The 24,392-nt window shown below is 45.5% G+C and overlaps 1 protein-coding gene across 1 annotated transcript in view; it reads right to left on the bottom strand.

The window, feature by feature from the left end:
* TANC1 (tetratricopeptide repeat, ankyrin repeat and coiled-coil containing 1) overlaps window positions 1–24,392 on the bottom strand; it is a 223,726-nt gene that overhangs the window by 30,050 nt on the left and 169,284 nt on the right. The window contains exons 9-16 of the mRNA XM_038584592.1: window positions 22,507–22,608; window positions 21,429–21,710; window positions 20,122–20,279; window positions 17,175–17,406; window positions 15,859–16,025; window positions 13,304–13,911; window positions 6,531–6,639; window positions 5,578–5,700 (exon numbers count right to left, since the gene is read on the bottom strand). Of these exons, the coding sequence (XP_038440520.1) occupies window positions 5,578–5,700; window positions 6,531–6,639; window positions 13,304–13,911; window positions 15,859–16,025; window positions 17,175–17,406; window positions 20,122–20,279; window positions 21,429–21,710; window positions 22,507–22,608 (1,781 nt within the window). The remainder of the gene's footprint in view (window positions 1–5,577; window positions 5,701–6,530; window positions 6,640–13,303; window positions 13,912–15,858; window positions 16,026–17,174; window positions 17,407–20,121; window positions 20,280–21,428; window positions 21,711–22,506; window positions 22,609–24,392) is intronic.

Below are 24,392 nucleotides of genomic sequence, written 5' to 3'. Positions count from 1 at the left end.
TGGAAGCCAACTAACATGTCCGTGGACTCGTGAATGGAGGAACAGAAGGGGTGCGTCCATGCAATGGAATATCATCCAGCCCTTATGAGGAAGGCACTCCCGTCCTGTGCTGCACCTTGGATAAACCTTGAGGCCGTGACGCTAAGTAAAAACATCCAGTCACAAAAAGACAAACACTGTCGGACACTCCTTACATGGGGGTACCTAGAGAAGTCAAATTTAGAGAGAGAAAAGTAGAATGGGGGTTTACCAGGGGATGAAGGGAAAGAAGTGAGTTAAGGAGGGCAGTGTTTTAGTTTTATGTGATGAAAAAGTTCTGGAGATCTATTGCACAATAATATGAGTATATGTAACACTACCGAATTCTGCTCTTAAAAACAGTTAGGATGGTAAATTTTATGGGGTTTTTTGACCAAGATTAAAAATAAAAAACCCCACAAAAACCTTTTCTTTAAAAAAGACACTTAAAATGCACATCCTCAGGCCCCACTCCTAGAGATTTCAGATTCAGTAGGCCTGGAGTAGGGCCTGAGACTAGGCGATTTAATGAGTTCCCAGATGATATGGATGCTGTTGGTGAGCAGTCCACACTCTGAAAACTCACTGTTTAAATAAAAATAGAAAATTCATTTTTCTGGCAATTAATCAATCATCATAGAATTAAAAATTTTTTAAATTTAAATCAAATAAAAATTAAATTTAAAAATAAAAATTAAATAATTTAACAGTAATGCCCAAAGTAAACACAAATACTCTTCTTTACAAGGAAGAGTTCCTGAAAGAAAAATAGAACATGTTAAAATGTTCATTGGACTGTCAGCAGCACAAGACTCCCAGAAAAATAACCTGCTTTTTCTGATCACTACATCCACCACCCAATGAGCCTGCTGCGTTTTTCCAAAAACTACACAATCTCTCTGTGCTTCAGTTGCTTCCTAAGGAAACAACAGTGTGCCATCCCATTCCACCTAATAGGTACTCTGCTAATAATGTTGGAAGGTGCACTTTTAGTATTTGCTTGCTGAATTCCTCACAAGACTTTCCCTGGAAGGTCTGTGCTTAGAGGCAGAGCTTTCCAAAAGATAACTGTCGTCAACTCATACTTCATCTGCTTCTTGGGAAAAATATTTCCTTTGTTGGTGTAATGTTGCTGGTATTTTTGTCACTTAACCCCCGTCGGTTGATGGCTCTTCCCCTGGCCCACAGTTCTTAACCCTGCTGCACACTGAAACCACCTGGGAGCTTCAAAGTTTCCAATGCTGGTGGCCCACCCTTGGAGATTCTGACTTGGCCATGGTGCCAAAGGCTCCCAAGGGATTCTCGTTGGCAGCCACGGCTGTAAACACATCAGATGATAAATGCAGCTGCAAAGCTGAGGCTTGCTCTGAGCCTGGCACCCTTCCGCTGTGTGACTTGGGGGCACACTGCCAACTGCCTCCAGCCTCAGTGTCTTCATCTGAAAAACGGACCAAAGTATTTCACTTCTTGGAGTTGCTGTGAAAATTTAAAAAAGAACATGCCTGGGCAGCCCTGGTGGCTCTGCAGTTTAGCGCTGCCTTCAGCCCAGGGCCTGATCCTGGAGACCCAGGATCGAGTCCCACATCGGGCTCCCTGCACGGAGCCTGCTTCTCCCTCTGCCTGTGTCTCTGTCTCTCTCTCTCTCTCTCTCTCTCTCTGTGTGTGTGTGTGTGTGTGTTTGTCTCTCATGAATAAATAAAATCTTAAAAAAAAAAACAAAACAAAAACATGCCTCACACAGCTATAGCCCTTAGCACAGCTCTCAGCATCCTGTAAGTGCTAAAAAAATATTAATTGCTATTGTCGGTCACCTTTCACAGACTCTGTAGGAGCTACAAAACCCTTGGTCCCTGATCCCTGGAAGGCATAGAAGGGAGCTCTATCCCAGGCGCCTGGCAACCCAGAGGTACCTCTTGCGGTCACTAGCCCAGAGCAGCAGGGAAATCTCCTGCTTATTTGAGGGGAGATGTAGGCAGCTTCTGTTAACAGCTACCAAAGGCACATCCAGAAGTTCTCAGGTGCCTACAGTAGAGTCTCAGTTCCCTGAAAGTAGGCAAAACCTAATAAAAACTCACTTGACCATTGTTAAGAAGAAAACCACGTCAAAGTGGTGTACCTTGGCCAAGCCACATCCCAAACCGGGGCTTTCAAACCTAACATGGTTGCAGTTTCAACCTCCTCCACAAATGTCAACCTGTATATATGAAATTTTCCGATGAGTACCACTGACGTAATCTTCCCATGGGCCTTCTCTATCCGCCAGAGGAAGAGGAAGAAACCTGCAGAGGGCCCCTGCCCTTTCTCCTAAGGGAAGGTGACCTTGCCTGGAACAGTCTCGTCTTTACTTTGGCTGTAACTTTCTTCCCCCACTCTCCTTCCTATGAACACCTTGCATTGTGTACAAGATGCCCCTCTCCCTCTACATGCAGGTGGGATGCTGCCCGAGTCATGAATCCCTTAATAAAGCCAATTACATCTTCAAATGTACTCGGTTGAATTTTGTTTTTTAATATCATGCAATAGATGCCAAATGTTCTTCCACAAGTGGTAACATCTTGATGAGGTTTCTGATCACTGTGAGACAGGCTCTTCTGGTGCCTGCAGTCTGACAGGTGGGAAAACAGAGACTCAGAGGGGTAAGGCACAGGTCAGCTCTGCGCACAAGCTAATTAAGGTCCAGTGGCTCCAGCAGCTCCAGCTAAGGTTACTCTGCATTCAAGGAGGGGGTTTAATGGTTCATCCTACACATTTATTCCTTACCACACAGAAATTTCCTGATCATCACCACATAAGCTCTCCCTGGATAACATCTGGAAATGGCAATATTGCCTATAAACTTCTGGTTTAACAAATGCAAGAAAATAAAAAAGGGGGTTGGGAGAGACAGGCAAAGCCAATGAGATCATGGAAAATAGAAATGGCATCGGAGCCTCAGTTTTTCAAGTACCCCACAAGCTCACAACAACACAACTGTTTTACACCTGTCTTGCCTAATTGTCATGCAGAATATGACTGGATCCTTTCCTTCAAGGGAAGTCAGACCTAAGTCCCTGCCTCATTCCTGTTTCCTCTTCCCCACCTCTGCCTTGGCTGGAACAATCACAGCCTGAATTTTCCCAGTCCACAGCCTTGGGAAGCCCTTGGCTGGCTGCCACTCATATGTGACCGTGTGAGAAAACCACCCGCTGGGTGAGAGCCTAGAGGCACAGGTGGCCTGGACCTCAGTGGGCTGGCATGACCCTGGCCTGGTGAGGGGAGACTATATTGCTAGAAATCACTGGCATGCCAGTAAAATTAAAATTCATCTACTAAGTAATCATTCTGGTGCAAGTCACTTTAATTTACCAAAGTGGCAAACTGCAATTATTGCACAAAATGACATTCATTCCTGTATGACAACATTTAATAGTCTCTAAAAAAAGTTCCTTAATTGCATGCATAATTTTAAATTACTGTAATTTGTTCAAGATTCTGTGAAAACCCTTTTCTTTTTCCTTGAAAGATAAAAGAAACGGAAGGATAATGGAAAGCCTTAAAATTCTATAACCAAGTTATAAATTTGGGCATCGTGTGGATGTAGGTGACACTGGAGTTGTATAAAACAAAGATAAATAACTCTTAAATTTGTGAGTATGTTGAAAAGGAAAGTCTACTATCTCAGGAGGGTCAAGCTCATTACATTCTTACGCTGTACCTTTCAGTTTACTGCCTTAAAAACTCATACTCAACAGGGTATGACACTTCCCACTGACTTCTCTCCACGTTAAGAGTAACTTCTTCTGTGCCTGTAATTCATTCAGGTAGTGAAACCAGATGTTGCCATTTTTACTATTTTTCTTCCTCATCATTACAGAATTTTACCAATTACGGAGAAGCCAAAAGATATACTTTTAGCTGAAATGAAAGATGAAACAATGTTATCACAGTAACCTCAACTCTCGTTTCTATAAAATTGAAGTAAAACAAAAATTCTTAATATGACTTCTTCACCGCGTGAAATCTAAATTCAGGCACGTTCTCCACCTTTCCTTGCTTCCGGAAGGAAGACTCCCTGTGATCAGTAAGAGCTAGCTCTCCTGAACTACAGGAACCAGCGTCCCTATCCAACGACCTGGCAAACCATTCACGTCAGTTCCGTCGGCCAGTCTGGGAAGTGAGGGAGCGGGGCAGGGCACCCGGTGCCCGTGAGCGGCTCTCCAGGGTGCTTCTCTGTCAGGTCCCCAGCCAAGAGGGGAGTCAGGCGGAAATCCAAGGTGCCCTCTGCTCATCAAGCCTGGAGCCCTAACGGGGCTGAGTCTGCCTGCACCAGGCACTGCTTCTATCTTGGCAAAGCCCCAGCGTGTGTCCATCTGGGCACGGCGGCCTTTCTCTGACCAACACCGAGCTGCTGCACAGGGCATCCGGGCTCCAGCAGAGCAATGCCACATCCTGCACCTGGGCTCCTCAGTCTGCTCATTCTACCCTCTCCGGGCACCAGGAAGGCAGACGAGGGAGAAAGAGGGCACAACTCTATCTACCCACGAAGCATTCTGCAAGATCCACACTCCTAGATGCACAGCTGGGGTGCTGGGGGCGGGATGTGCAGACAGTAGGGGTGGGGGAGTCCCCCAGAAGCGTCCCTGGGACACTCTTCACATGCCCTCCCCCACCGACTTACTATACTCACCCTTCATGCTACTGAGGGGGAAAAAGGAATGACTGTGTTCTCGGAGATGTTTGAAGGGGAGGACCTGGCTCCCTGGGAAAGCACTTCGGAGATTCTGTGTGCAGCACGGCATGTCAGGGCCTGGGGCTGAACGGCCAGGAGCCTGGCTGCCACGTCGAGTGGGAGACATTCGTGATCTTTCTACTTTGTATTAGAGAAGATGGCTCTAAGCTGCTGTAATGCACACCAGTCATCCCCACACTGGTTTTGGGAATGAGCCCTTCCTTGTTGCTCAGACACTTGGCCTTCACGTGTTTTAGGTTCTTAGATATGGTTAAAGGAGGAAGGAAATCTACTCTACAAAGCACAGCAGAGTAGTGTGACAGTCAGCTACTGATCAAGAGTGAGGACGCTCTTGCCCAACAGCGGGCGGACTGCTGCTACATGCTGCGTGGTTACAAATACACATCTACACGTGACTCTTAGCAATAATGTTTTCTCTGTGTACCTATTGCTTCACTGTCGCTCATCAAGCTTAATTTCCTATGAACCATAAAGAGACAATCCAGATTAGAAACCCAGGACGCTTAAAAAAAATCTATTTTCCCTGGAAATCTCCCTTTGACCTTTGGTTTCCTTTGTGCATTGCTTCCTTATCACATCCGCTCTGAAAGAGTCATCACATGCTCACACGGCGGCCCACATTTTCCTGCCCAAGCAAAAGCTAAACTTCTAGAAGAGAACCAGTAATGGGGCACTCAAAGCCCGTGAGATTTAGACCAGGGAAAAAGCAGCATTTGGAGCTCTACCAGCCCCTCGGGCCACCACCCGGGGAGGGCAGGGGGAGGCAGGACTGCTGGAGGGATGTGGGCGGGGGTGGAGGGCTCTGGCTCTCCGTGCAGAGGCTCGCTCACCTTCACGTTGGGAGTGTAGAGGTTCCTGAGAGAGGCGAGGGCAGCAGACAGCCCCTCGGTGCTGTACCCGATCCACAGGGCTTGGAGGTGGCTCGAAGAGATTCCCGTCTTCTTACTGAGGCCCTGGAAGCAATACGAGACAAATGGGCGTCATCATCTCCTTTCTAGGGTGCATCAGGCTGCAAGGGGTCCCCCTGGGAGGGTGCAGCCAGGCACTAATGGAGGGCAAATGCTGTGGCCCAAAGACACCGGACCTAGGAGCCTGACTTCCCTCCGTAAAACCAACAGTCAAGAAATGAGCCCACCTTTGCTACATACACTACATCTGAGGAAAGAGATGGCAATGAGGAGAACGTTTCTTGTATAGAAGTTCCACAATCAAATAAAGGAAGAACAAACATTGGAATATCACCATCCTACAACCTTCCATGAAGAGTCCAGTAGTTACTGGTAAAAAGTCGCTAAGAGAAGTAAGCACAAATTTATACCTCCTGATGCAAGAAACCCCCTACAGACTTAGAGTTTAAACTCTAAAGTAATTGTGACACTCTGCCCACAGAAAAAAAAAAGAGAGCGCGCGCATGCGCAACAATCAATTCTGAACCTGATTAAGCCTCTGGATATAACTACTACCTGATAGGAAATCCAGAGCAAAGAGAAACATGTTAAACTAGTCCATGAGAAATAAGGACACGATGAGAAAATCCAGGGTGTGCTATACTCCACAGGTGATACAGCTCAGGCTCCTCACCAACCAAATGACCAAGAAACAAAGGGGAATGAATGAAATGGAATCTTGACATGAAAATGAACTTTTTAAAAGAGATTCAAAGGAGGAAAAACAAATGGGGCTCCTGGAAAGCTCTGGGAGGGCTGAGAGAGCTGTTGAAAATCTCCAAAACCAAAAACCTTCAAAATGATGATGAAAGCCTTCCTCGCATGGTGTGCCTCACCTTGAAGATGTGCGCCTTCAGGATGTGATGGCCAAGCTCCATGGTCTGCTGGCGGTTCAGCTTGCCCTCTTGTCGAGAGAACATGAATGCCAGGAGAGCGTGCCCATTCCTAGAAGAAAAAAACATAAAGGCTGGCAACAGAAGACCCCATTCCATGAATGTAGGCTCTCAGGTGTGTTAGGTGTGAACATCTCCACATGGTTCTGAACTGTTCTCCTGGGGCTTCAGCATCACCGCACAAAATAGGAGAAAAGTTGCCTCTTGACAAAAGACGGCCAATGCTGTTTACTCTTCACGTTATTTTAGGCCTTTCTCTGGATTCCCCTCGCTCTGTGGAGTGACCTCTATGTCTATAAACTCTAGCACAGGGCAGGTCTTTATCTTTGGAACCACCCACTCTCTGTCCCTCATCCATCACTCATCACCTTGTTTATTTACATCCCTCACAAAAATGTAAATTCCACAAGATTAAGGGTCTTGCCTAAGGCACATCGATAGTCACAATCCTGAGCAAATGCCCGCCCCTTAGCAACCATTCATATATGTATTTCTTGGATGGAAGGATGTACAGATGGAGTAGAACCATCACTGGACCCGGAATTCAAGCTCCCCTCAGCATAATTACCACTGGGAGTAGATCTGGCCAAAGGAGAAGACCAGAAAATGGGAAGGAAAGAAAAAATCAAGCCATGCAAAGTAACAGCTCACAATGAGAAACACCTAGAATTCTAGGCTTGGATGGAATACAGTTCCTGTCACGGGAAGAAAGCTACGATGTGCAAGTGGGCTTGCTATGTCTGAGCACGCGGTGGACATTCAACTGACACTACCAACTAATCCCCCACTAACCCTTTCATGAAGGAGCCATCCTACCCAGTACGGCTCCCCACACCTACAAGATTCATTCTACCTCCTGTGGGCTGTATGCCTCTGTGTGAGCCAATCTGGGAAAGATGCTAAGAGTTGCTTACTCCAACAGCAGTAACTTCTATACAATGTGAATTATTCTCATTTCTATTCAACCTGACAATTCTGAGATGCTGTTTGGGGTTGGGGGAAGCAAGTAGTTGTAGAGAAAAGGATAAAGATCACGAAAAAAATGCACGGTCTCAAATGTTTTCTGGTAGGTGCTAATCCAGATGATTAAAAGCATGCATCACTTAATACTGTTTAGCTATCCAGTTGCATGCCTATTTTTCAAATAGGTTATAAACCATGTTAGAGGTGAGGAAATCAAGGCAAGTGGAGACCAAGAGATTGCTGACAGTGTTCTGTACGATGTCTTCTAAGGGACCGGAGCTCTTCCATGAGCACACATCCTGTGCTGCTCTGCACACACTCCACCTCCCAGACTTCAATCTTGGGTTTTCCTTCTCAGAGGAGATCCTCCCATGTTCCCAGCCCTCCTGCTGTCTGCCACCTGCCAGCGCTCCAAGACCCCATGCCCTCCCTAGTCCCTACCAGGGGCAGGTCCCAGAGTTCACCCCGGCCCACATCTCCCAGCCATAAGCTAAGTGATCTTCAGTCCCCCAGTCTGCCGAACTCGGTGACCAGGCCAACCATGTCCACCACATAGACATGTGTGGCTGAGTACCACGGCTGCCTCTTATGGGGGGATGACCATGCACCCTTCAGTGGCTGGAACAAAGGCTTCTACTACTCATCTCAGCTAAGCATGTGGCTTCCTGCCTCTCTGAGGAGACAATTCACCATGTAAACACTCAATACCTGCATTCCTCTATATCCCATTTACCTTTTCTTCCCGCCATCCTGGTCTCAGGATCACGTGCCCCCTGTAAGTCTACCTGCACTCATAAGTCTGTTCATTTTCCAAAGCTGCTATATGTCAAGCTTTCACTATATACGAGATGCAAAAACTTAACTGAATTATTTCATTAATCCCCACAACCCTGTGAACCACTAAGTATAATAATTCCCAGTTTGTTTACACGAGGAAATAGAGCCCTGGACAAGTTAAATGATTTGCCCAAAAGATCAAATAGCTGGTAAACAACATGGTGGCAATTTGAACCACAGTCTATCCAGTGCAAGAGCATACTCTTGATCAGCTCACCATGATTTCTCATTCATTCATTAACATTCATCTCGTAACCTGCACGGTGCTTGATACTGAGGATTCCCTGGGGAACAATGGGAGGCGCTTCCCTGGAGGAGCTCTCAGCAACCAGAGGAGATGCGCTGTAAACAAGATTCGGGAGAATGGCGCCGTGAAAGGCCTCAACGGGAATACAGAGGTGGCAAGCTGCCTGCACTCCCTGCCCCCATCCCCTTGCATTTCCAACATCATCATCTTCACGAGTTATGCTGCCCCACATTATCTCAACACCATCTCCATCTCCTGTGTTAAAAACAAAACCTCTCCCCTCCACAAACAGTCCTCAGCAATCACGATCATCAGTGGCTTTGAGAGGCATCAAGACATTGTGTGCTTGCTGATCCTCTCCACCCTTCTACCTCATCCCAGGAAGTTGGCTCTCTCCTCTTCTACCTCTCACTGCCTGATGGAAGGAATGTGTAAGGATGGAGGACCTCCTCCCTCACTAGGAAGCCATGGGCTCCCTCTTAGTCTTCATCTCTCTTCAGTTCTCAGCAGCTCCTACAACCCGACCTCCTTCCTGGAATCCTGCTCCATGCTCCAGATGTCAGGAGCTTCCTTTCAGATAACTACTCTTCTTCACCTGGTCCCCTCACCACTTCTCTCATCCATAATGCTGCATCTTCAACTTCCCCAGCCTTCAGACCCCCCTGCTCACCCCACCATTGGAACCTGTCCACTATGGTTCTGCTGACCCCACAAGCTCAAGTTGTGTTAAGCAAAAGCCAGCTCCTGCCCTACAAAACCTGTTCCACACTTCTGGTTTTCTTACTCTGCCTAAGACCAGTGCCACTCTTGGTTTCTGAGGCTTAACACCTCAACATCCTCTATAGCACCTCCTTCTCCTTGACTCTGCTCATAAGGCCACACTGTGCCCACCTGTCTCCTGTCAGCAGGGCCAGCCTCTACCCCTCTGCACCCCCAAGCCAGGTCCACCAAGTCTCCGGCGGCCTGTTACACAGATCCCTATGCTCCACACACCACACTCCCGGGCCATGTAGACAACTGGCATTCTAAACCTGCTCAACTACAGTTCTCCACAGATGACTGATTAAAGTCCACTCTCCCTAGCACATCCTTCTGTTAACTCCTCCATTCCTTGACAAAAGCTCTGGCCAAATTAGACTTGTTGCCAGAATAAAACTTGCTCACTCTGACATGATGCTTTGGACAACTCCTCCTGTCTGCAATAGCATCATTCCACCTATTGAAATCCTATCCATTCATTCCTCAAGTCCGTGACATGTAAAAAAAGAGAACAGATGGTCAAATTTTAAAACCCCTTGTGCAACCCTAACGAACTGACGGATCTGAGAAATGATCATCAGTGGCTCTGAGAGACATTAAGACATTGTGGGCATGCTGACGGAAGCAGACCTACCACTTATTAAATATCCTTGCAAAAAATATTTTAAGATAAAATCTGATCAAGTCTCTAGATTTAACTACCAATTTCAGGAAATAGAGGTGATAAACACATTAAATACCATGAAAATGCAACCAGCAAAATTCAGATTATAGGAAAACATCCAGGACAAATTACTCTGTCATGCTTTTTCTTTAAGATAGAGAGTGCAAGGAGGGGTTGGAGACAGAGGGAGAGGGAGAGAGGGAATCTTAAGTAGGCTCCATCCCCAGTGCAGAGCCTGACAAAAGGCTTAAGGCTAGATCTCACAATCCTGAGACCATGACCCAAGCTGAAATCAAGAGGCGCTTCACCAAATGCATCCCCCAGGTGCCCCTTTGTCATTCTTTTAAAGAAATGCAAGGACAAAGCAAAAAGAGGAGGAGGAGGAAATCTATAGATTAAAAGACACCATAAAACACATTTCATAGATCTTATCTGAATCCTGATTCAAACATACCAGAAAAATATGAAGGAAGTAGAGAAATTTGACCACAGCTAAATCTGTGATAATACTGATGAATTAGTATTAATATTTTAGGTGTGGCAATGGTGCTGTGGTTAAGTATGAATAGGTCTTTTTGAGGTCCATAGTCTGCTACTTAGGGATAAAATGGTACTTACAACTTATTATCAGGAAAAAAAAAAAATAACAGATGTAATGAAATGTGAATGATGTTTAAGTTTAGGTGATGTGTTGGGACACCTGGTGGCTCAGAGGTTAAGCATCTGCCTTCGGCCTAGGGTGTGATCCTGGGGTCCTGGAATCAAGTCCCACATTGGACTCCCTGCATGGAGCCTGCTTCTCCCTCTGCCTATGTCTCTGCCTCTCTCTGTGTCTCTCATGAATAAATAAAATCTTTAAAAAAAAAAAAAAAAAACAGTCTAGGTGATGTGAATGAAGACTAATCAACTTATTCCTTTATCTTTTAAATTCTGCTCCTGTAATTCTAACTCAAGGAATAATCAGACCTGGGAGGAAAATTCTATTGCTTTCCTGCAAAGCACCAAGATATTCGCAATAGGTTTCTTCATTTATAAGTAAATCCAGAAACTGCCAGTCCCCACAGTAAGGGTACCATAAAGCACATTATCATTCACCTATTACAAGGTTTGCACAACTCTGAAAAATGATCCTTTACTAAGATGCTCGCTAAGCGACCGAACTGCTGGCTAAGGGTCCATGATGTGTTAAGGAAAAAACAAAAAAGCAGTTTGGGGATTTTAATATAGAAAATTTCATTTGGCGAATGTTTGAAATGAATGGAAAGAGGCAGAAATAAAAAGTGAAATGTCATTGTGTCTGGGTGTTGGGTTCTTCTTTGCTGCTTCTCCATAATTGGGGCAAAATTACAACTAACTGGGGTGGGAAGAGAAATGCGACCCATCTTTCAAGGTCCAACCCAAATGTCCTCATGTATGTGAAACATTTTCCAAAAATGGTCTTCCCTGGCTGGAAGCTTCTCCCTCCTGAAATTCATGTGTGGAGTGTTTTCCTCCCACATGGTCACCGCTATACCTCCCCCTCCTGCATGGGAAGCCCTTGAGAGCCAGGCCCTTGTCCCAGGAATCTCTGTATTTGCCACAGTACTCTATACATGGTGGGTCTGCAAAAACTTTTGCTGAAATGCATCCAGTAGCATCCTTCCACCATCTCTATCTGCTAAATGAAGTTTAAGAGCTACAGGGGTCTTGGGTAAATGCTGATGCGTACAATCCCAAGAAGGAGCAACTGCTTACACTTTGCACCCTACACATCTCTCCTGCCCTGGTCCAGTCCTGGTCCCACCCTGGCTAAGTCCCCATGCCTGCGTATTGGAATGCATCAGCACTCAGAAGCCTGTCATTTCGAGTACACATCTGCCAAGCACGGGTGGTCAGCTGTGCCCTAAGCTGCATAATATCAGTGCCACCTACCACCCAAACCACAGCGATGCTTTACAGTGAATCCAGTCCAACTACCTCTGCCTCTAACCCCAGTAACAAATCTATATGCCCTGCTGAAATCTTTCAATTTGTTTCTATGTTTCTACACACTCAACTACAACCTATCTTCCTAGAAAATGATCTCACTCGGCTAAGTAAGCCAAATATAAAATGGCACACATTTCATCTAGTTATTATAGTCTGGCTAAATAACCCAGAAGTTACAGTTCTTTACCACAAACCAGACCCAAAAGAACAAAACTTTAACCCAATGTTACCTAAGAAAACAACACTACCCACAAAATGAAACAGCCAGACCTGTTAGGTCAATGTTAAGTCCGTCCTCGTGGGAGAAAGGTGGTGTGCGGCTCACAAATGCTTATTTACCATCTCATTTCTGGTCAAATGCTCGGTTCAGCTCATAGGGGACAGTCCAGTGGCTTGCTGGCCCTGTTACAGGGGCAATTCCAACTCACGGGCAGCAGAAGCCATCAATACAGCAGTGACGCAGGCCAGGGCCAGGCAGAGTGGTGGGACAGGAACCTACCCTTACACAGAGATGAAAGCATCTGCACCCTCACCCTCCCTGACCTCGCACTCTGACTAGCACAAGGCTCCACAGGGGGCAGGCTTAGCCGCTCCCCTCCCCTGGGCAGTGAGGAGAACTGCATCCTGGGCGCCCGCGAATCCTCAGGGGAACCTTGCGCTAGGTCCTAGATGCAGCTGCCCCAGCATCATCTTGTAAACGGGTCATCTGACATCTGAACCTGAGTCCTGCTGAGCCCGAATCCCAATCTGTTACACCATGCTGAACCACAAATGCAAAATAAGGCAGCCAGATGTGATCTGTGTGCTCCTCTCTGGGCCCGTGGACATATCTGGTCCCTGGGACAAGATGCTGCATGCCCAAGAGGTGGCAAGGGAGCAGCGGTGCTGAAGGTCAGACTGCAGGTGAAGAAACTGAGCTGAGAGCAGCCTCTGGAGAAGCCCACTGTTCCCCGGAGCCAGCACCACACTCTCCCATGATTCCCATAAAGGACCCAAGGTCTAGAAGAGAATGGATGGCAAAGAAAGGTCACCAGGTGTTGCCTAGCTTCTCTCTCATCAAATATACTGAGAAATCCCAAAATTCTAGCAATGGAAGGAAGGAAGCTTTTTTTTAGTATGCAGGATATTCCACTGCCCTACTGAATTATTCACTGGGTGCTGCCTATTAAAAAAGGTGAACTGTTGGAGGGAAAGGGGGAGAAAAAGGTGAATTGTGTTTGAAGTCCCTTCCGCAGTTGTGTTAGGCTCCCTGCAGAGCGGACAGCAAGGGCCGCCTACCTGGGCTCACACAGGAAGGCTGTGTTTTCACCGTCTGCTCTCCACACAAGCCACTCCCTGAAGGACGGGTGGCAAAACATGCGGGTTTTGTCTCGCCTCTTAATGAGGAAGCAGGAGAGAGCCTCCATCCTCTGCTGGAAGTCCTCCCATCCCTGCTCCCCTTGGATGTGGCCCGCATTAATAGCCTGGAAGATCTGCTCATCCGTCATGGGGTGGAGGGAAGCCAGGGCCACGTTTAGAATCGGCAGTGCTCTTTCGAAGGCAGACTGGGTCATGAACTTCATGTTGCACTGCAGCAGATAGAGCTCGGACAAAGACACAGGCACCACCTTGTAGCTGGCACTTTTGATGACCAAGTGTCCCCTTTGGAAGAGGTCCAGGGTGAGTTTGAGGTACAGGTAGGAGCCGAGGCTCCGCAGCACCAGGTGACTGCTCACTTTCCCGATCAGGGCAGCGTCGGCCTTGCCGTTCAGGGAGATGTTGCTGAGGATGTCCTGGCTGCTGTGAACCCTGTGCTGGACGTAGGCATGCAGGTCACTGTGAATGTCTTTGTTGTCAGGGAAGTCATCTAAGGAAAGCTTGACGAAAGGCAGCGTGCTTACAATTTCCTGCAGAAGGAAAAAAAAAAAAAAAAAAACCCAAAAACCCACAGTGTCACTCCGCAGAGATTTCTTTTTTTATGTTTGCTGCATTTCAAACCAGACTCACTAGTTTTCTTTCAAGGAGGATTTTCATGGATTACAGGGACTCATTGTTTTGTATTAAAACATGTAATAGGATAAGTTGAAGATAAAAAGCTTATGTGAAAGAAATCCTGATGCAAGATCGAATCAATAATGGCTTTCTCGAAGCCCTCATCCGAAGACTCAGAGCCAAGGGAGACGTAAGGAGCCCAGAGCTGGCCACACCAGCAAAGCGGCAGGGAGACCCTGAGGTGACCTGATACCCATAATCCTTATATTGTGCAGAGGTTATACAACAAGGAAAGACACAAACCAGCACTGTGTATCTAAGAACACGGCCAGACATTGAGATAAGAGACATCCATCATCGTGCATCAGATACTGGGACTGCAGGACTGAGCCAGGAAACCCGAAACTGCCCCGGCCCAGCCTGCCCTGACAAAGCTGCCTACCTTCAGTATAGCCTACCATCTATTTTTTTTTAAACTGCTGTTCTTCCAAAGTAAACTTTTAAACAGAAGTATAACATACAAACCATCATTGCATGGGGTCATTAATTTTCACAAAGTCAAACATATCTGTGTAACCAGCAGCTAGAAACTGCACATCATCAGCTCCCCGGAAGCCCCATGTCCCCTCCTACCCCGCGCTCCCCTCACCCTAAAGATGAGCACTCTCCTGATACCTCATAGCGGAGAAGAGTTTTTGGGGTTTGTTTCCTTAAGCTTCCCACTATCATTTCTGAAGAATTTAACTCCATGTCCCCATTGAATGTAATAATTACGGGGGGCAGGCTGAGTTAATTGCTCCCATTTGACACAGATGCTAACAAACCTGTGAGAATTTACACAGCTAGTACAGAAAATATAGGACTCCTGCTCCTTTGCTCTGTTGATTGCCAAATTCTGCTTCCTGTGTGATAAATGACTGCAAAGGGTAGGAATCAAATGGCCATAAAAACAAAACATCAAGCTTGGCTGAGGCCTAATGCCACTTTTAATGAGAAAAGAAAGAACTCAAATGCTATCTTTAAATAGACATCATCATAAAAGGGCAAAAATCAAAATCTAAGAGTAATGTCTTTACTAAAAAAGGATAGGGGTAGAGGGAAGGAGTCAAAGGTTGTTAAGATAGGATTTAGGGTTCAAACGAGGGGAAAGATGAGGAAGAGAATTTAAAAAAAAAAACAACTCTTCATCTGGCTGCAAGTGGTTTAAGTTTTATGAGGAAAATAAAATGGATCTTCTTTAAGGCCTTAAAAATCTTTCCTTTGGGGGGAAAAAGTCTTTCCTTTGTCTCTTCATTAAAAAAAACAAAAACAAAAACAAAAAAACACAAAGTCGCACTGCAACCCCATACAAATACCTACCAGTATAAATAAATTAAAAAAAAAAATTTTTAAAGATTTTACTTATTTATTCATGAGAGACACACGGAGACACGTGGAGACACAGGCAGAGGGAGAAGCAGACTCGCTGAGGGGAGCCTGATGTGGCACTCGATCCCGGGACCCAGGATCACAACCTGAGCCAGGCAGATGCTGAACCTGGATGCACCCAGGCACTCCAGTAGGAATAACTTTAAACTCTAGTAGACAAACTGAATTACATCCAGGGCTGGACACCTGCATTATGGAAGTGCAGGGACAGTGCAATGCTAAGAGCAGACTTTCCTGACACCTTGATTCATGTGCCTCGGAAGGTAAAAAGGTGCTTGGTTTCACCCATTTGGGGCTTTGTGGACTAAATATTTCAAAGTCCTAATATAGTTTTCAATTCAGCAGCTAAATGCTTTATAACCATTTATGTTATTAATCACACCGTAAAATTTGGGTACGGGGTCTTGCAAAGAGATTGGAGAATTCTTTCTTACCTGAAAATTTGCTCTTACAGTCACAATCAACTTCAGCCAGGCAGGAAACTTAGAAATAATTTTGGTAATAAATGAGGAAAGCGTATCTCCATAGTCAGGCTTATGAAACTCAGCTTCGTTTAAGCCATCTATCAAAATAATGTATTCTTCTTCAGGAATTTTCTGCTCTAAAGGATAAAATAATTTTTTAATTAAGAAATTATACATTTCTATAAAATGGCACCGCCCAGTGTATTTTAATGTACACTATAAAGCATTAAGGAAAACTAAAAAGGTTTACATGTATTGCAGAAGAAATGATTTTCACAGCATATTTTCTATTAAATTTATAATGAAAACCAAAGCACACATCCAAGAGAAAAACAAATCTTATAAAACAGTTTTCAGAAACATATTGCATTATACACATTAACAGGATTTCACCCAGGTATATAGATACAGTTAGCTCTTCATAAACTCCCGTCACTGGGGTGAGCTACAGCTAAGATAACTAGCACATACAGAGATTAACTCTGGAAAAGACTCTGGATCCTCCCCCATAGAACTCTGTCAATGGATGCCAGGAATAAAAACTGACCCTCAAAGGAGAAGCATCTGGCCCAAGGCACACAGCCAGCCAGTAGAGAGAACTTCTCTTTTATAGATGTCTAAAATAGGAAGCCTCAATTGGTTTTCCACATATTAACACCAATTTTCTGCCCAAGAAAATGAGGAAAAATGATGATTTATCTGTTTCAATCCCCTTTTCTCTAGGGAAGTGGTATATAGGCAGGTAAACTAAGCTCAAAAGGTGAGGAACCAGGAGGAGAAAGGGTAAGAAATACAACCTGTAAAAGCATTAAGATCCCTTACCTGGTCAGTTATTTCAAGGGCAAAAAAAGAGAGAAAGAAATCAAATAGACACTTCTAGAAAAGCCTTTAGGTTCAACTCAACTGAGCAGAGGCCCTGAAAAAACCTATGCTGGCAAGTTCCCCCCTCAACCAGTGTACTCCCCCACTAGGTAGGAATGAATATAAAATATGCAAGCAACAGTTTCTAGGGCATAAGTCACCTAAATAACCTCCGGTTACAAATTAGCTCCTTTGGAAATATTCAACTGTAGAGTTAATTCTTTATTAGAGAGGTTTCCTTTAAAACTACATCACTCAAGAAGCATGGAAGAGCTTCAGGGAGATGGTTCTGGGAAAGAGCACACAGATTCACCCACACCCTCCCGGGTACCGGCCCTCACTCCCACCCAAGTCCCTTGAAGGACCTTCCTGGGGACTCTAGGCTCCTAACAAGAGAGAGGGTGTGGGTGGCTGCTCAGAAGTACCATTTCTTAGGCTGGTGAGTGGTTCCAGCACGCCCCTCCTGAAGGCAGCCACCGGGTCCTGCACACAGGACCTGAGGCTCAGCATGCTCTGTAGCTGGGGTTCCTTTATCAGTAGGTCCCTGTAGGCAGCCAGCTGGTGGGACCGGCAGAGCAGAGCTGCAATGCTGTGCACAAACTCGGGCACCAGGCACGTGTATGTGTTATCGGCTTGGCAGTAGTGGTAGGCCACGACCTATGCAAGAAGCAGAGCCATCAGCATTGCCTTCCCCTCCTTCACAAGCTCCCCCCACAATCCCAAACAGATGCGACGTTCCCATCTGCCACAGCAGTGAAATATGTTGCTTCTATTCACCAACACGGAGTCATTATTTTGCTTAATTGATTCAGTTATTCTCTTATTCACACGGTTTGCCAAGATCTGGGCAGACTTTTAATTGCAGCCACAAATCCATCGTGATTAGCACTGAGATCAACACCAGTTACTCTGTATTGAAAATAAATGAATAAAACTCATTCATAAAACCTAAAGCCTACCCTGGCTTACAGTAATTCCTAATAATCCCAAAGTACTCAATATCCAGAAGTGCCATATTCACTTCATTTCTGCTTTCAAAAACAGCAGCATTTCCTTGGGAAACTTATCTGCTTCCCCCAAACCAGGTTAAGCTGGCAGCTAGGAAAGTCGTGCTGAAAGTCACAACTGCCTTCTTTCCCAGGCAGGAGGGCCGGGCGGCCTGGTTCAAAACCTCAGCCCCCACCCCACACCTGGCACTGTGGAGAAATTCAACAGCTACACAGTTTGTAGGACCAAAATCAGAAATTACCAAATGTCTGCCAATCACGTGAAGGGACACATAGGAGGAGAGGGGTTCCTGCCCAAGCACTTGAGGGATGAGTTGCCACCTCTGTTGGGATGGATTTGAAGTGGCAGCAGGCCACTCATTAGAGAGCCCAAGGAAAAGTGCCAGATGCAGAACTGTCTTGGAAGAAAACTGCTGTAGATACATGAAAACTCATACCCTTCCACATGTGAATAAAGGGAGGAACAGGGCTATGAGGCAAGAAGAGTGAAAAAGGTAAAAATGTATTTGTACTTCCTGTTCTTCAGAAGGGGGTGAGTGCCTGCTGTTTCCCTGAGCGCTACACAACCCATGAGGTCTGGTTCACAGCTGACGGCGGCACCAGGTTAAATGCCTTGCCAGGGTGACAGAGGCAGTCAAGGGACATTCTGGGATTATATCCCAGGTCTGCAGACCCTTAAAAAAAAGTGGCAAAAGTAGATGTGGCCAAGTCGGAAATGTCACGTGACTTCAGTTCTAGCTTAGATGTATCATCAACACTCCGAGGACAGCCGACTGCTCTCCCACCTTCCCCTAGACTGACCGCGGGAACACGGAGGAGCCTCGGGCTTGTACAGACCACCACTGAGACAGTGGGCACCACGGTCTGCCCGGCACGGGGTCTGACAAAAGAAGCCTGCCGACCCCACAGTGAGCCATCAAATCAATCTGGAGCCACGGCAGCTTGTTTCCATTTCATAAACTGAATTTTACAGGCTGTGAGAATAAGTAAAGCCCTAAAACACCTTTGCTTCAGTTTGTGTGATTATGGCATGTGCCAGGTCTTCCGTGTCACGTGCGTCACTTACTGTGGGTCACAAAGTGGTTTGAAAAATCACTGTGGCAGGGTGGCTTTGAAGTCTATACTCCATCCCTCAAATCACTCATTTTGTGTGTGGTGGTTTTTTCTTTTTTTCTAATAGATTTTATTTTATTTTATTTTTTATTATTTATTTATTTATTTTTAAGATTTTTTAAGAAAATTTCTATTTATTCATGAGGGACAGAGAGAGAGAGAGAGAGAGAGAGAGAGAGAGAGGCAGAGACACACAGGCAGAGGGAGAAGTAGGCTCCATGCAGGGAGCCCGATGTGGGACTCGATCCCGGGACTCCAGGATCATGCCCTGAGCTGAAGGCAGGTGCTAAACCGCTGAGCCACCCAGGTATCCCTAGATTTTATTGATTTATTCATGAGAGACACACAGAGAGACGCAGAGCCACAGGCAGAGGGAGAAGCAGGTGCCCTGCGGGGAGCCTGATGTGGGACATGATTCCAGGGTCCTGAGATCACGCCCTGAGCCAAAGGCAGACGCTCAACCACTGAGCCACCCAGGTGTCCCCAAGATCACCCATTTTTAATCAGATGACTGCCCCAAATCAGTGGCCAGGGCTACTAATGCCAGTGAGGAGCGGCTCTCACCTGAGAAGTCTGCCCCAAAGTCAGCCCCAGGGGGTACCGTCACTCGATGCTCCTCACACTAGCCACCTCAGGTTCCTCAGCTTTGCAAACTCACACCGCTGCTGCCCAGGGAGCCCAAGCAGGTAAGCAAGAGCGAGTGATGCCATTGCTCTAATGCAGAGGGTGGTTTATGAATGTGTGACAGATGCTGAGCAGATGGAAGATTTCAGAAGGACCCTGGTGACTACGAATCCACAAAGGGAAAGTCAGCCGAGTCCTCCTTATACCATCACAGAAACCTCTGACAGAAGGACGCAGGGAATCAAAGTCCCCAGGCAAGGGAGCACAGGCGTGGGGGCCCAGGTCACATTCAAAGCTCCCCGTTTCCTGCTCTGGGCACCAAGGGAACACCAGCACATGCTTAGAAGGATGGATTTGTGGCACCGGAGATACGACCTGCTGCTTTGAGGAATTCTTTCAATCCATTGTTTAAGATGAATAAAAAGCCCACTGCCAGTGTCTGTAGATATGTATTTTCATTAATACCTTTTACTTGGAGTACTCTATCACTATTTAACAAGAGCTACGTTTTTGCATTAAGCAATTGTGTCTGTTTTAAGATCTCTAAATTCCTTTCTCAGAAGCCAAACAAATCTCCCTCTCTCTCTCTCTCTCTCTAGAAGGCTCCCCTAGAACAGGAGCAGATTACCTTAGAAGCAAGGTATTTCACTGCATCCTCTCTTGGCCTCTGGTTCTCAGGACTATCAGACCCAGATCCAGGGGGTGTTTTGGCCGTGTTGGTAACACCTGCAGAAGAACTCGGTGAAAGTAATGGGGTGAAAGGAAGATCCTGGGAGGAATCTGAAGCTGCAGAGAAAGAGGCCAATTTCATTATTACAATATCAGAACAGTGGTACAGACACTGAACATATTTCTTGATTAGACCCAGGGAGTATTTTAATAGGTAATGAGTGAACATGGTCCCAAATGTCAAAGTCTAAGGGGAACACAAGTGTCCCTCCCAGGCCTGTCTCCCATCCACCCAGATACTCTCCTGGCAGAACTGCTGTTTCTAGTTCCTTTTGTAAAATTTTTTTTGCTTAAAAAAATATCTTTCATAGCTCACTTGTTCCTGTTCACCATGTAAGAGACACTTTCTTTTAATGAGTTTATTAATAAACAAAATAAGACATGACTAGTCAAATATTTAGTTACTACATCCCATTTTAAGTTAGTTTTTATACTTTGATAAATCCAGCATAGAAGACAAAGGCTGTGGAGAACAGGGTACAAAAGAATTGTGTACAGACTCCTCCTGGCTGCTTCCACCAGGAGCCTAACCCCCTTGGTTTTAGGACCCAAACTGCACTGGGCACCGGATCCAGCCTCAAAGCCCATACACAGAGGGAGACAGGCCTTACAGCTGGGAGAGAACCAGGGAAGAAGGCTGGCCTTGCCCCAGAAGATGGCTCCCTGGGTGCCAGGAAAAATGGGAGGGTTTAAACAGTTCACCCACATGTGCTGGCAGATCTGAAACAGCAGCTGGAAAACCTTGAGGAAAACCGAGAATGGGTTGTCTGTCCATACTTCCACTTGGCAAGTCCAGCTCTTTCCTCAGGGCTACGTGCTGCTGGGTACCCCTCTCCCCAAGGGGCAACCTCAGGGCTGTTTATAGCAATGACCTGCCATCAGCTTTCCCAGGAGGAGTCAGACTCCAGGAGCACGCAGAGGAGTGGGGGTACTGCTGTCCCTAGGAACCCGCTCCTGGTGCCTCCCCACTCCCAAGGCCTGTCCCCGAGAATTCACCTCCCTGGTGAATAGGTCATGGCCACGCACTGGGATTGATTCTACAGATAGGAAGTGTAAACCTGGCTTTCCTCATAATGATTTCCCGTAAGCAGAGCCTGAAGCCACATGGTCAATACATGAGGAAATAAACACATTTTTTAAAACAAAAACAAAATTATGTCCTTACATTATATCATAAAGCAGACAAGTAGTTAAACATGCACATACTTTTAGGTGGTGAACTGGGGCTGCTGGAAGCAATCTGCCTCATGCGGCTTCCGTGGCAGCTAAGTGCCACCAATTTAGAAATGATTGCTGTCTTCCCAAAGCCCACGTTCCCAACAACCACGGCTCCTCTGTTTTCGGTCAGTTCTCTGTTCCTCAAGTTTTCTTCTATCTGGTGAAAGAGCCAATCCCTTCCCACAAACACAGAGTCTGTTGTTATGCTTGGTACTTCAAACAGCAGGGGTTTCAACAAAATGTCCTGTGGCTTGTAGGGAGCAAATCGTGCTTAGAGGGGGGAAAAAAATTATTTTAGAAGAATGTCATAATTTCACACACTGAAAAACTCAATTTAATATTGCTCGTATATTATACTTAGTATCTGCCTTTAGTTTTATGCCTCAAGAGGATCTGTAAGTATTTCCAATCTAGCTCTATTACTACTTCTGTAATACCTCACTTATAATCCCCTGTTGGTTTTACAAAGGGTCCTATTAAAAGGACTTGCTAGTTCTTTCACATCAGGACTCAGGGCAGACATGCAGAGGATTAGAGAAAAGAGATGCAAGTGGCCAAACCAGGGCTCACTGGTTTGTCTAAGAGTTTCTAAGATAGGCTTCTTCCCATTACTGTAGGGAAAGGTGTGTTCCTCAAGGGAGGACCCCAGCTCTCATGTCAGTGTGATGATGTGTGGCCCTGTCAGGTGTGAGGTCTGAAGACCACCCAAATGTGCTTTACAAGGAGGTAGCCAACAGCCCAAAGAAGTGAAAACAAGGCTGATTCTTTGTTGGTATAAAATTAAATTACCCTTCACTTCAAAGCACTGCAGAATTATTTTTCAACTCCAGAAATGAGTTGATCACATGTTTTAAGGAAGAAGCCATTAGTAGATCAACCTTTAGTGTGCTCACATATGCGCACACACACGTGCATGCACACATACATACACACATATGTGTCATGCTTTTAAATGAGCTGGCTTAAGCGCTGGTTATCCAGATCCTCAATGTTGAGTGAATGCATTCATTATATCCTTTATCACAGCAGATGCAAAGATAAGTACCTTTAACTTCCTGTGCCCTACCTCCGGCTGTATTGTGCCACGGCAATCTAATTGATGTTCGAAGAGGGGCATTTCTCTGCCCGTCTAAATAACTCAGATCTTCCAATTTGGTTGAGCTTGTCGCTGTAATATTAAACTCAAGTTTAGTCTTTTCAAAGTTGATTTTAATATCATACCCAAACTACTATAAATTAGAAATCACTAAAGCAATTTCGTTCAGGCTTTCAACAAAATTTACTTCAAGGGAATTTTGGTTTTGCTTGCCCACCCTAGCTTATTTTTCCGGCAGGGAGGTTAACTGAAAAATTGTAAAAACCAAATGTTCCTCATTCTTAAAGTTGTGGTGGTGTGGCTGCCGGAATTCTCCATTATTCTTGGAAGAGATGGACTTCACCAAAAATTTTTATGAAGAAATGTGACCAGCAAGTGTCACTCTGTAAAGCTGCAAAACTTACAGCAAACACACAACATGGTACTAGAGTCTTCACTGCAGCTCTGGAGAGCCTTCTGTGGTTGCTGGAATTCCAACCTTGTTAATTAAGTGAACAGATTCTGCAGGACAATCACCACTGCTTAAACACTAAAAGTCAGCTCCTGACTGTAAAAGTAGCTATGCAGATTTCATCAGAAATAAATGTATTCCTAAACTTTACATTTTTATGTATATATTATTTACTATATTATATGTATTTTTTTAATTCTGAAAGGAAGTAACATTTACTTATGTTCAAATCAGTAAGACTCAAAGCACATAGGTACCAGTTAAGATGCAATAAGTCTATTCAAGTATATATACCAGTTGGATTATAAAAACCAATACAAAATAATGTTGCTAATTCTTAGCAAATCTTAACAATAAATACACAGTACATTTTTGCCCTAGAAGAAAAAAAAGAACTTCCTCTTATTTACATATACATCCTAGGTCACAATGAGAGAATTTTAAATAAAATTAACCTGATTTGTTTGTGGGTTAAGTGACCCAACATGCAGTACTGTTGATCCTAGACATACAATTCTCTTCCAGGATAATAAAATATAGGCATCATTTGAGGGTAAATGAGTGAGAGGGAAGAGCTGAATTCCAAGGGCTAAGGCTTCTAAGGACTGGTGAAATCATTAGTGGGACCAAGTTTCAAGGGAAAGAAGTCAAGTTGGGCCATCCGTCTGCTGAAAACCTTCTGGCTGCATAGCAGCCAGCCACTGACCAGTATCATCTGCTCAATCTGGGTCTTCCTTATTTCCCCTCCTGAGGCTTTCATTCTTTTCTTCCTCACTGTTGGCAACCCCCCATCCCCACCCCATTAATCCTTCATTCAATAAGCACCTGGGCAGCTCCAGGGCTGGCTCTGTGGTGGCATGTCCCTTCTTGCCGGTTCCCCAAAGGGCAATCCACCCCATGCCCTTCCCACTTCCCCAGTCCCAGGAGAGACATCTGACACCTTGACTTCACAACAGCATACACTTATGCTCCTGTATCTTTTTGGTGACTATCCACACCCTATTTACACATCGTGTGCATACTTATGTCAATACTCTACACAAATCTTTCCCATTAGAAAGACTCAGGTAACTCCCTATGTAGGAATTCCAAGTGAGCCTAACTTATGGGAATCCAATGGCAACCTCTAGCTTCTCTCTGGATCATTCACTAAGGTATGTGATACTTTCTGGAGGGCCACTGGGACCAAACTCATTACCCTGGGTCCCTACAATTCCACCTCCTAGAACATACATTTCTAGGTTCCTGCCTTGGATCTGGGACTCTCCCTGGCCTCTGCAAATGCCCCTCTCCTCAACACACCTTACCATGAACACACCCACATGTTGGAGACTGAGGGACAAGTAGCAGCCACAGCTGTAACCTGTAAACCAAGTTCAGTTCAGAGCTGGAACAGCCACAAATA

Source organism: Canis lupus, chromosome 36, assembly GCF_011100685.1.
Source record: "Canis lupus familiaris isolate Mischka breed German Shepherd chromosome 36, alternate assembly UU_Cfam_GSD_1.0, whole genome shotgun sequence".
In the NCBI taxonomy this organism is placed as follows: domain Eukaryota; kingdom Metazoa; phylum Chordata; class Mammalia; order Carnivora; family Canidae; genus Canis; species Canis lupus.
Note: the sequence above shows the minus strand (reverse complement) of the source record. Positions and strands in the feature narration are given on the sequence as shown.